This window comes from Centroberyx gerrardi, chromosome 3, assembly GCF_048128805.1.
Source record: "Centroberyx gerrardi isolate f3 chromosome 3, fCenGer3.hap1.cur.20231027, whole genome shotgun sequence".
NCBI classification, from domain to species: Eukaryota; Metazoa; Chordata; class Actinopteri; order Beryciformes; family Berycidae; genus Centroberyx; species Centroberyx gerrardi.
The window spans coordinates 15,308,380-15,321,673 of record NC_135999.1 but is presented as its reverse complement, the minus strand read 5'-3'; the positions used below and the strand labels follow the sequence as shown (position 1 = coordinate 15,321,673).

Below are 13,294 nucleotides of genomic sequence, written 5' to 3'. Positions count from 1 at the left end.
AGTAGTAGGATATGCCCCTAAAGTCTTGAGCCTTCCCTTTAACATTACATAGCAACAGAGTAAGATTTGAAGAATTAGCTATTATTTGAATGTGGTTCTTTGCACAAAATGAGTAATGATGTGACCATGGTTTTAATAAATACGGTCGGTAGGTTGGCAGGAGTGCAAAAGGGTCTGTGAGTACCGGCAGGCGCGGGAGTCGAAAACAAGCGCATCTTTCGCATGACATCAGCATCTCTTGTTTACTGAGGCTGCACTAACAGACAGAGAATAGCCAGGAAGGCATGTACACGGGCAGCGTCCTCTAAACACTTGTTTATTAGCTACGTCGTTTAACTCTGTTCGGTTTATCGTTAATTTGCTGAACCAAAACCATGTCAACCAACGGCTCCCGACCCGGAGGAGACTGCACCGACGCAAGGCGGGGCCGGGGCGATGGACAACAGTGAGTTAACGTAACTTAGCTACCGACAGCACTTCTTTGTTATGTAGCTATAATGTTAGCAAGCTAGCTAGCCCACAGACCATGCTATGAGTAGCTTGTTTGAAGCTATCCATCTTAGTTAATTTACAAAGCTATTGTTGCCAAATTGATACTGCCGTTGTAACACTAAACGACCCGCCAATTACTGTATCTTAGCTAGTTTAATAAGTTCTTATAACCGAAAATTCACTTTCATAACCAACGAGGCACTCTTTCAGGCCTGCCTGTAATAACACACGCTTCATGCTTCCTGCCTACAGTAGCTCTCGGACACAGTTGTACGTGTACTATTAAAAGGATCTCTGTGTTGTTTTCTTGATTAGGATAATCGTTGTGATTTGTTTTCCTCCAGGTCAGAGGGGTCTGTGAGTACCCCTGCCGCTGTGGAAGTGGATGCCAAGCCCAACTCTCATAGCTTCAGATACAGCCTTAATTACCCCAGCATTGGCCAGTGTATCATCATCAACAACAAGAACTTTGACAGAAAAACAGGTACTTATTTGGGTCATTTGAACAGGGTTGGGCTCAATGCATTTTAATTAAACCCATTCAATCTGAAACTGCAGTTAATTCATATACTTTGACCACTGCATATTTTAGCTAAAGGGAATTCTTAGCCCTAGATAATAGTTGATAAAGAGCTAGTTTAAATGCCTTTTCACCCTGCACCGTTTAGCCTGGGCTTAGTGTAACAGCTCTATAGTTAGCCCTTCAAAGCTATCTCTCATGTGTTCATTCATCTTGATGTAGTATTCAGGGTCAGGCTCATCAGTGCTGTTAATTCTGCTGCAGAACAGGTCAAGCTAAAGGCACTTCAGAATGTGCAGTTGTAAATCATTAGTTAGCTTGGGCTAAGGGGACAAGTTAGCCCAGTTACTGGGTCAGTTGGCTCAGGGCTAGGAATGTGCTCCATCTGACACAGATTTGTTGTCATACTCATATGTCCAGCAAAGAGGCAGATTTTGTCTCAGTCTTGATCCTCATCTAGCAGGACTGAGTGAGCAGACTTAATCAACCAGAGAAGCTGCTTGAGCCTTCAATTTGTTTATAGGAGGGAGCACCCGCTGTAGCAGTGGGAGGGTGCTTGTGCTTAGGTGCTACCCCAGAGGTAGAGGCTTCACACAGATGTGGACAAAGGGTAACACAGTGCATACAGCTAAGTGGGGAATCCACAGCCAATAGAATAAAGTGACTCAACCTAGTGGGCTTGTTGTGGTCCTCAGCCTCACTCCCACAGAGAGAGTAGGTGAGTGCAGGCACATTAGCCCACATGCTAGAAGCATGTGATCCTGAAGCGCACAGGCTACAGGCACGCGATGGATGGAGGTCTAGCTGGTGAAGACAGACAAGACACAACAACTAAGCTTTGCCCTGTGAAGATGGTGGCCACCCAACTTCACCGAACCGTAGCACAGTGTCGACCTGTAAATATAACTCTCTCAGGAGAAGCAAGCTTTGTCTGGGTAAAGTAACTCTGAACACACAACAAGCAGCTTACCTTTAGGAGGCTTCAATAGTTCACCTGCTCACCTTCTAACCAGCTGAGGGAAAGAGAGAGGAATTGATGGGGTTTGCCCAGGTTTTTAATGGGGGCATGGGCCGCACCAACACCCTTGGCAAGGCAATGCATTGAAATTCATACTCAACTCATCCTGTTGCCAAGTTGAAGGAATATCCCAAACAAAGTGAGTAGCATAGTCCATAAGCAAAAAAGAAACCAGTTGGCCAAGAGTTAAAAAAGTTCTACAATGCACTTAGACCTGGGCTATGTATAGTGAAAAGGACTATAGAGTTTTGAATCTAATTCTCTTTCTTACTGTATTCTCGTTGTGTTCTTCAAGAAACAATGGCAATTCTCTCTGTTTTGTTTTCAAAGGCATGAATCAACGGAACGGTACAGACGTAGATGCAGGCAACGTGATGAAGGTGTTTGGGATGCTGGGTTACAAAGTGAAGGTTTACAATGACCAGACAGTTGACCAGATGAAACAGGTTTTAACTGCTGGTAAGTATGGTGCATTTATTCATACAAATCCCAAAACCACATACACGTGAACTTCCAGCTATACTATCCCTCCAAACTATTGATTCCTCTCATCCTTTGTCTTCATATGTATCAGCTTGTGGTTACCAAAAATACTAAAAAAGGCTATTCAATTCATTTTTTCTAGTTTCAAAGGAAGATCACAGTTCTTCAGCCTCGTTTATTTGTGTTCTGTTGAGTCATGGGGACGAAGGCGTGTTCTTTGGTACAGATACCTCAGTAGAGCTCAAGAGCCTCACATCACTTTTCCGGGGCGATCGCTGTAAATCATTGGTGGGCAAGCCTAAACTCTTCTTCATCCAGGTATTGCAAGAGTTTTGCATCCTTTCTCCTATACACAAATTAAGCTCGGGCTATGCTTAAGTATCTATGCTGTAATGATTCTTATTTTGTGTGTGCACATTGACTAGGCCTGCCGAGGCACTGATCTAGATGCGGGCATTGAAACAGACAGCGGAGCAGATGGCAGTACAACTAAGATCCCTGTGGAAGCAGACTTCCTCTATGCCTACTCCACAGCCCCAGGTTTGTGCTTATTACACTGACACACACACTCAAACACTTGGGTCTTTTTGTATACTCACTGTATAATTTTTACACATTGCTTTGATACACCCTTCACTCTATCACTCCTATCACTCATCTATCCACAGGCTACTACTCATGGAGGAATACTATGACTGGCTCCTGGTTCATCCAGTCACTGTGTGATATGATCGGCAAATATGGAAAAGAGCTGGAGCTCCTTCACATCATGACACGGGTGAACCACAAGGTGGCAGTAGAGTTTGAGTCTGTCTCCAATGCGGCAGGTTTTGATGCAAAGAAACAAATCCCATGCATTGTGTCAATGCTGACCAAAGAGATGTATTTTACCCCTTGATATTGATTCTTCATCAGAAGATGGGAACCTGACAGGCCTTCATCTGCAGAAGAAAGGCTTGAGGATGAGTTTGTGGTGCTGTTTGTGAATTATTTTAGTTTACATTTTCTGACTGGGATTCTCCTATGAAACCTCAGCTAAAGTTTCTCTGGGGTAGTAAATGTGATGCAGAAGTCTCGTCACATTTTGTGAGTATGGAATTATAAGGTTCTATCTGGGTGGAGTGCAGGTCTGACATATTGAGCATCAAAGATTTGACATAGGCCTACAAGCTCACAAAACTGTCATGTACTTTCTATCTTTTTTAAAGATTAAACCTGAATAAACCACACAAGCATAAAGTAAGATTCAAAGATCATGAATATGTAGAGAACTCAATTTTGGTTAAAAAAAAAAAAAAAAAGTCAGATAGAACCTTACAATTCCAAACTCACGATTTGTGTTGCCAGTAGATGCCTCTTTGCTGTTTTACACAATTCAGGGAAATATATGGGGAGACAGTTGGATAGGTAGCATCTGCTACATTTGTTTGATCATAAAACCATAGATGGACTAACTGTCTAGAACCAGAATTTGTATAAGCCAACAGTTTATTTTAACTCCAATGACCAAATAAAACAGAAAGACTCCATGCACAACTCCAATGACCAAGCAAGAAATGCTTCTGTCTGTTATGAAGGGATCATGTTGTGTGTAATTACTGTGTGCCTGTGCATTTCTATTTTTTTTTACGTTCTTGTAATTTGGTTTACACTCCTGAGGCACACCAGCAATCTACCATTGGGGTTGGGCAACCAAAATATTAATCATGAGAATCCTTTTAGAAACAAAGAGGGCAATTTTATGTGACAGTTTCATGTTTCATGAACTAGTCACACATTACGTGAAGCCTCATGTTTGGCTTCAATGCATGCATTAAAAATACAAAAAAAGGGCAACCCTCACACTCAGTAGTTAAAATTAAATGATAATGTTGTGTAGCAAATTCAGGGGTAACCAATAAGCTATCATGTATTCTGTCTGTTACAAAGTTGAGACTAATGTAACCACAGAATTCAGATTCATTTTTCTTATGTTTTTGGGAGATAAGATCAGTTTAAAATATAGTTCTCTTTGCATTGTCTAAACTAGGACCAGTTGATGTCAGTCTCATAGACATGGGGCTGTCCCATCACTCTGTGCCACCGGTGCCCCTGTTGGATGTTCTCAAGTCAGTGGAGGCCCAGGCTTCATCCATTACGGTCATTTCAAGTGTCATGCAGAGTTATCTATTTTATCTCGGAGCATGCATGAGTTAAAAAAAAAACAATCTGCACAATGCTGTAATTTGCGGTACATTTTGATCACTCATACTTGAATAGAAACTTCACATTTCATTTGTGGTTGTAGTTTGTATATTTCAATGTTCTATTTAATGATAAAATAGCACATTGGATAACTTTTCACATTGCATTAGTACTACATAGTGCATACCCTCTCCTGAAATCCAGTAGACAACTACTGTGTGAGTTGAGCTGGTATGTCTTTTATATATCACCGGCAAAATTGTTTCATTCATTGGAGACGGAACAGGATATAATTGTGTGCTGACCTGGTTCAACTCCACTGTTGAGCTGGGTTGATTGCATTTTACACAAACTTGCAGCAAAAATCAATTATGCTGTCCTAAATCCTGTTGTTTGACTATCCAGGTTCTACTCCAATTTACTATGACCCTTTTGTAAAGTTTGGCTTTATTGTAATGTCACTATCTTATAAGCAACTATACTCTGTGAGGTTGGTGTAATGTTTTTTTTTTTTTCTGAGGTCAGTCAGAATAAAGTGAAACCACTTTTAATTGTTCTGTATCGTGTTTTTCAAATGGTGTAAATCAGTATAGGTTTTTGGCTCATTGATTGAACAGTATTAAACCAGCAGTTAAGATGCCTGCCTTAATCCACAACTACAGATGCATTCCTGCAGTTAAAGTGCTTACATTCTCACAAACTGTTGGCAGTTCAGTCCATATCTGGCATTTGAATTTACCTCAAAAAACCCTGTAAGGCTGCTTGTTTACACTGACTTGAGTGCAAACAGGCAGGATTACTCCAGATTTGGCTTGCATTGAGATGGTAAGAAATGGGCCACCAGTTCCTGAGGCCCAGGGCCAAAACAAAACTGGGACTCAGATTCCTTTACCCCAGCACAGAGGCACTTTACCTTAACAGCTTCCACAAATACCAGGCTACTTACAGCTACATTTTTGGTGTACTGAATACAAAGACTCATATGGCACAATAGGCTCAACACCTGTATATAACCCAAAAACCTAACTTTAAATCAAGATTCAACAAGAAGTTAAATTTCAACCTTTGCCGCTAACAGAAACTATGTTGTCTCAGAGTGCGAGCATATGATGCATTCACCTTCTTAATCCTCAAGAATGACTGGGTCTGCGATTACCGGGCCATCACAAGTACTAAAAAAAACTAACAATCTACATTTATTGCTTACTCTGATTTGATTAGCCTACTTGTATTATTACTGTTGTTGCCCCATCTTTTTTTTTTTTTTTTTTTTTTTTTTTTGGTAAGACTTATCAGTTGCTACCTCTACTCAAATTGTAGTTTCGCGGATTTATAGGAGCCACAGGCTATCTAGATGTTCCCACATTTTTCATATGAAGGAATCCTAAATAGATACTGTAGGCTGTATGTGTGAAGCCCAAGCAGCCCCATCTGAGAGGTTAGATAGGATTTGGGAGGTAACAGCGGGGACATTGAAACTTATGATCAGAACAGTTATTTTTATACATTTTCTAATTTCTAAGAAGTTAAATAAAAGTGAAGTTATAGTATGACTCGTTTTGCTGGGGACCCCCTGCAACCCTCTGAGGGACCCCTGGTAAGCCCTGGACCCCACTTTGGGAACCACTAATCTAGACACCCCAGTTCCTGATACTCAACCATAAGGATCAGAACTTCTGAGGTTCGGGTTTGGCATCAATTGGCTCTTTCTTTTATTATTTTGAGCGTGTTTACTCAAGTGGAACGGCGACGCGCGCGCCATCGCGCAATTTACGTAGCCACATGAACGCGTCGGCGGTGAAGGATGTGTTGCATTCCAGTGCTTTCGAAAATATCGCCATTCTGACTTTGCAGAGATATGACGTTGGGCGGAGAGCATGGAAAAAATATTTTAATACATGTTATTGTTTGTCAATTCTGTGTCAATAATTAGTTTGGCTGTATGTTTCTTTTTTTCACTTTACTATGAATGTATCTCATAAAGACTTAGGTCAGCCTAAAAAGGTGGGTAAAAACCCCGTTCCGCAAACAAAAAACGGTAGACTGAGTTTAGGTGGGTTTACCTTCCACTGCATCAGTAGGTAGCCTATACATATGATGTAGGCCTACCTATTATCATATTATGATTCTGCCTAAATCAAAAGTAGGAGATTACGAGGCGCACTTGAAGGCAGCAGAAGTCCTCGCCTCTCTCCACAGTAGGCCTAAATATCCTCCTGACAGTTGGAGATAGTTGGAGATAGTTGGCTGCCGCAGTTGACGGTTTGCAGTTTGCAGCTTTGCCTTGTGATCCATTGTTTTACATGGAGCACCTGCCTTAAACAAGTCTAATATTGTCTTGTAGGCAATGGATCAGCGCAACGTATTTTCTGTCTTGTACGCCTAATATTTCTTAAACCTGGCAACTGATTTATAGACTTTTAGACTGGTTTTAAATGGAAACGTGTTAGGAAGGCATGTCTTCGTCGTGATGTAGACTACAGAATCCATCCTACAGTTTGAAGCAGTTGCTTTCTGTGAACTGCATGTGGATCACACCTAACTTGGTTTAAAAGTAGGAATGGAGAAGTTCCTCCAGATCGCGCCGCACTCCCTGGCTTTGGTGCTGTCGCAGGTTTGCGGAGATGAAGAAGAGGACGCGGCAGCTTTGCCCGCAGGAAAGTTACAGCATCACACCGGCTACGAAATATTTGCTAATTTCAAAGCCGTAAACATGCAGCACTTCTGGAACAAGACGGTGACACACGCCGTGTCGGAGATTTTCTTCCTCGGGTGGATAGATGAGCACGTCCTGCTGATCCAAGGGAAGGAAGACCACCTTGAGGTCCTCCGGCACGGATGGACGAGACGGGCCCTAAAGCCACCGGAGGGCTTTGACATCAAGTGCATAGGTATGGATTACACTTTATTCATCCATCATGTCAGAACATATAAAACACCTGAGACCCTGGACTCCATAACAGTGTTATTAAACTTTACTTACCAAACTGTAAAGAAATACAAAATACTAATTTAGCCCAGACTAGTTATGTTGCACATCAACAGCAGACTAGTAAATAACCACAGGGTGTTTCAAACGACGTTTCTATTTGGGGTTGCATTCACTAACGCAGTTTCATACTTTATTTCCATTCCATATGGTTTGTATTTTGGTAATGGGGAGCGATGCATTGCGGTCATGAGGCAGGTGAACGAGGTTTGATCAGGATTGTGGCATATTGTGTTATTCATACATTTGAAGAAAATTAGATGGGTCTGTATTCACAAAGTCTGTCAGAATTTTAAGTGATCAGGTCACATGAATATAACTGTGACTCAAGGCCAACTGGTTGAAGTTGAAGACAATCTGAGTAAGAGATGAGTTTAGGCTTGTGTCTCAACTCCTAACCTCAGCTGCTTCAGGTAATGTAGAAGAGAAGAAGAGACAGAACATAGACCCAGCTCTACTCTACTTCAATGTTCCCACACTCATGCTCACCTGCTTTTGACTAGGTGATAATTCATACATGTGGTGGGACAAGTTTGAACAACGTAGGGTATTGTCTGACTGGTGCAACAGTCTTGCACGTGTATGTACTGTGAGTGTATGTATGTGTGTGAGTGTGTGTGAGAGAGAGAGAGAGAGGCCTGCAACATGTTACAGCTCAGCTCCCATCTGCTTCACAAACACGGTGCCTCGACTAGATCATGTATTCCATCAGCATGGCAGCTTCAAACTGCTGTAGAGAGGAAACAGGAACGGTGATGGAACAGGAGGAAGTGTTGATTTCCGGGACGGCCAGCCCATGAAGATTTGGAGAAAAAATCTTAAATATGTGATACATTGATAATGGTGTAATGATGACTGAAGCATTGTGCCAAAGTAGAAGCACGGCTACTTCCATTAAATTTTACTCAGAGCACATGCCCTATAATTTGATGAAAGGAAAAATTTAAAACAGTATTGTGTATATCCAAAACCTGCACCCCTCAAATAATTAGATTTACTCCACATTGGTGTGGTCTGCACTTTATTGTATTAACAGATTATTTTCAGCCCAAGGTTTGGGAATGGTTGCTCTGTTCCTATCAACAAAACTAGTATCAATAGTAGGAAGTATGTGACAGATTTCATTTTCCTCACTGTGAATGTGACTAAAACAAATTTGAAACTGAGATACAATATTACCTAAGAGTATAGACTTAGTAAGAAAGTAGCATAAACAAAAAGTACAGTATGGTGGCTTGTATTTGAATAAGACAGCATACTTTCCACCTGCATACCTAAAGGCACAACAGTGACCGAACTCTGAGTTGTGCTAATTGAATTGTAGATTGCAGCACCAGTGTGTATTGAATGTTCAAACTCCTCTGCTGCTCATTTGACATTATCAGCTTGCCAGGTGCGGAATGCAGCTCCAGTAATCTTGAGTAGCTGGCAGTGCCGGCGGATCTGTAGCTGTCCAAAGGTAAAGGTTTAGAGGTTCAGAGGTTTGTGTGAACCATTCTGTGCTGTGTGGAGCTGGTTTTGTTTCTTGGTCTGCCAGTCAAGAGGTGACATAGCTGCCCCGACCCTATTGAGGCAAACACTGATAAGCTGGGGAATGTTTGTCTTATAGCTAATAACTCACCAGACTGCATAATGTCTAATCCAACAAAGGATATGTGCTGATGCTCTAAATGCAAACGAGATGCTATTATATATATATATTTTTTCTTTTTTAAAAGATTGGTTTGTATCATATAGACTTTTTCAAGTCAAACTTGCCATGCCATCATCTTCGATGCCATCATTTTCGATTACTTGAAAATCAACTCAGGCCAAGTCAGTGGCGAAACACTCATTTTGTTTTGTTGTGTTTTTACATGTGTCAAAAAACTCATCTACAATGTAGGATTCAACTCTACCAACGACTTCCTTGGCACCAAATTATGGAAACTCAAATCAAATCACCTAAATTCAACTAGAAGTTACATTTCAACCCTTTTCGCCTTTTTAAGATCACCTGCAACAGCAGTGAAATGCAAAAAATCTTTGGTATTTGGTTTTGAAATATATTGAGGTATTTCAGTATTTTTTATAGATTATTTTTTATCCTTTCAGACTGTGGCTTGCTTTCAGACTGTTAATGAGAATCTGATTTTTCCTTGTATTTGAAAAGGGTGGCGCCTCAGCTCAAAGTATCCATAATTCTCATCATATTTTTAATTCCAGTCTTTGGTCACTCAATTCTTATGGGAAATGTACTACACTTTAGTATTGGTGTTTTAGTATTGGTGTTCTAGTGTAAGATGTAAGTTTTGGACTAAATACACCATGGACATGCCTTTCATAATAGACTGTAGGAAGAAAACTCAGAAGCAAGCCATGACTTGTGGTGCACATTTGATCAGGCATTGTTTAGGCTGTAGTCATTTCAGTGTGGTATGGTGGATTCAAATCTTCCACACTGATGATTACCAGACAAAACCTGGTTATTAATCATTAATGTGAACTCTTAGTAGGCAATCCTCATGTTGTTATGAAATGCATTTTGATGTGTGCCACAGCGTTTTACACATAGTGCATTTACCCAGATGACTGCTACGGTTTCACATAGTCCAGTTTAATCCCAAAACTGCCTAATAAATACCTGATTAAGACTGAAAGCCAGTAAATAGATGGATTAAACACATTTGGACAAACCTGTGCATCAAGACCACTGGTGCAAGCTTGAGCAAAAATTGAATTTCTATCTATTTCTATTCTTTTCATTATCTGCATTTGCTCTCTACAGCTCAAAGAAAAATCATTTCTGTGCTTATACATTTACCACTGGCTACATTTTGGCAGTTGAAGGTCAAGAAACTAGTTTCAAAAGCATCAGTTTTCAATTGCTGGTGGCTTTTCAGCTGGGTGGAAAGAAAGTTTTGTTTTTTAATACTGACAATTCAATCTGATTAACAGAAAGACTTTGTTTCCGTCAGCAAACTATAAACAATAGACTGTGAGGAGTGTATGCTATTAAGGAAGGAAAGTGCAGCATTTGTTCAGGAAAAGACTATCCCACTGCATTTCCAGCTACTAGCCATGTCCCGCAGTGGAAGGAAAGGGAGGGTCCTGCTAGAGAATTGGGGGAAACTGTTGACGCAACAGAAACAGTTATTGCCATGTTTCTTCATGTCAGATCAGGATGTGTTATGGAGGCTATTTTGGCAAAATTCTTTTGTCTCTCTATTCAGCAGCCGGCCTAGAGATTTGACTTTTTAAAGACACGTGTTATCATAAAAGGTCCACTAGAGGGCAGACAACTGGTGAGAATGTTCCTGTTTGCAAGGAAGTTGGTTGAGGTTAAGACAGGCCACAAAGCCTCTGTTTGAAAGCTCATTCTCTACTGCCTACTAACTACTGTCCTAAAGAGAAAACAGTAACAACACACATAAACCACTGACATGTTAATCTCAACACAATGTAACATCCACATCTGTTGTCATGTAGGATGCGTCCTGGCAATCATGGTTCATTTTCTGGCATTTTACTGATAATAAACAACGCTCTGGCGTACTGGACATTTGTTTCCACATATTCTTAAGAGAAGAGAATGGTCTATTGGGCAGCATTTTTTCACATAAGGGGAAATAGAAAAGGCACAGGTGTAACAGCATAGTATCAGAAGTAAGCAACAACATAGTGCTACAATTGAGTGAAAACCTTTTACCTTCAAAAAGTTATCTTTTCATGAATTTTCAGATTGTGCATGCATTTTTTTGACATTTCACTACTGTTTTTCAATGGGTTTCATGGGGCCTAAGACCATGAAGCTTGATCAATCTAAAAAGGACGACTTCATTACGTAAAAACATAAAAATCACCTCAACTGGAGCCACTAGCTTTTTCCATAATGGCATCGATGTGTAGTCACTTAGTCACTGTAGATATTTCCCAGAAACATGCTGTCCACTTAACTATCACCACATTCCTGGCCTTTTTTTTGTTGTGTTTGTATCTCATGCAGCTCAGTTTCCAAAGCCTTTAGAGATCTCATAAATCAGCAGCAGTGCAGGACTACTTTCTGTCTCTGTAACAGACAGTCCTTGTCTATCTAGTGTCTGTCTGCTCCTATCTTGAGCAACTGGCTCTTTAAGGGAATAGCACTCAAAGGTAACAGCTATGAGATCATCGGCTTGCGTTGTCATGGCAACAAAGGCTGTTGCAGCACTACTGAGAAATAAAATGGCCGGCATGGTGTCGCTCCCCCCCCTCCCCCCCTCCTCCCCTCCCCTCCCCTCCCCTCCCCTCCCCTCCCCTCCCCTCCCCTCTTTCTCTTTGGTATCGCTGAACTGGAGCAGATTGGTTGTGACACCGTCCCCTTCACCCGTGCCCCGTCCTGACCTCTCACTTTCCTCCTTATTCTGTCCCTCCAACCATCCATTCACACTCACACATGTGAGTCAGCAGGAGTCTGCAGCAAGCAATAGCTGCCACACTGGACATGATTAAGGTGATGCTTGGGTTTCCATTGTCAGCTCAGCCGCTGTCCACACTGTAGTTACTGAATCAACCGGTGGAAATCGCTGATTAGAAAGACGCTCAGATTAGCAAGCTCCCATCCTCGAATACACACCTTTTAATTATCATGTCCCTTTGGTCTTAGCTCTGTAAAGTCATTTCACTTACTGTCAAGTGAGTATTGGAGGTTGGACCGTGACACAAAAAAAGATTCTTGTGCGAAAGGAGAAATAACGGTGGTTTAAGGGGCCCCTCATTCTTCAAGAGCATGTACAGCACGGCTCGTAAGAGAGAGAGAGAGAGCGAGAGACAGAGAGAGAGAGGGGGGGGGAAAGGAGGGTGGGGGTGGAAACAGACATTAAGCCAAAGGTTGTGTGAGCCGGACATCATGTGAGGGCTGCATTTTGGTGTTCAGAGCTGTTGATATTTGCTCTCCTCTTTGCCTTATGTATGTCCTCGATCTCTCTTGCATCCTCTCTCCTCCCCTCCCCTCAGCCTCAATCACCCAGACACAGACGCATGCATGCTCACGCAGAATCGCGCGCAGCAGGCGGATGCGCGCATACACACACACACACACTCACACACACACACATACTCACACACCCTTCCTGGAGGTGCTGGGAGCAGCTGCAGCATTAGCGTTGAAAGAGATTTGCCGTTGACTGGAGTTTGCATCCCCCTGTTAATGAATGGATGCTACAGCGATCAGCTTAGGAGCTTCTTCCATTGGATTGCGGGGAACAGTGGATATCTATTCTTGAATTTATTTATTTATTTCTATGCTCTCCATTTTTTTCTCCCCACCCTCTCCTGGTGTGCTGTTGTCGAAAGGACGATGGGGTCTTGTGCTTGATCGGATAAAGATGGAGGTGAACGTGGCATCTCCAGTGCTTGGCATACTGTTGAGTTTTCACTGCCCATTAGGGTGAATGGAGCTTTTCTTTCTTTTTTTTAAGTGGGCTCTTTTGTTTTCCGGGGATCGGCTGAGCACTCCTGTGGTGAATTGAGCTATTGTCGAAGACTGGGCCTCTTAAGCTGTGAATCTTTGACCATCCATCCATTCCCTCCCTTCCATCCCCCTGTTACCTTTTACTTAGAGGAAAAAGCGGATCCCAAAACCTCCACT

The 13,294-nt window shown here is 41.8% G+C and overlaps 1 protein-coding gene across 1 annotated transcript; it reads left to right on the top strand.

Moving 5' to 3' along the window:
* Window positions 1-175: 175 nt before the first annotated feature.
* On the top strand, window positions 176-5,258 carry casp3a (caspase 3, apoptosis-related cysteine peptidase a). Its single transcript, XM_071900532.2, has 6 exons — window positions 176-445; window positions 837-976; window positions 2,361-2,489; window positions 2,656-2,831; window positions 2,939-3,053; window positions 3,182-5,258. Exons 1-6 carry the CDS (start codon window positions 375-377, stop codon window positions 3,409-3,411), a joined length of 861 nt encoding a protein of 286 aa, XP_071756633.1. The 5' UTR covers window positions 176-374; the 3' UTR covers window positions 3,412-5,258.
* Window positions 5,259-13,294: the final 8,036 nt, after the last annotated feature.

Excerpts from the sequence above, each read along its gene's own strand:
- casp3a (XM_071900532.2), top strand. The coding sequence starts at position 375 with ATGTCAACCAACGGCTCCCGACCCGGAGGAGACTGCACCGACGCAAGG. Across the intron at positions 977-2,360 it reads GAACTTTGACAGAAAAACAG|GCATGAATCAACGGAACGGT; the intron begins GTACTTATTTGG and ends TTGTTTTCAAAG. Across the intron at positions 2,832-2,938 it reads CTAAACTCTTCTTCATCCAG|GCCTGCCGAGGCACTGATCT; the intron begins GTATTGCAAGAG and ends CACATTGACTAG.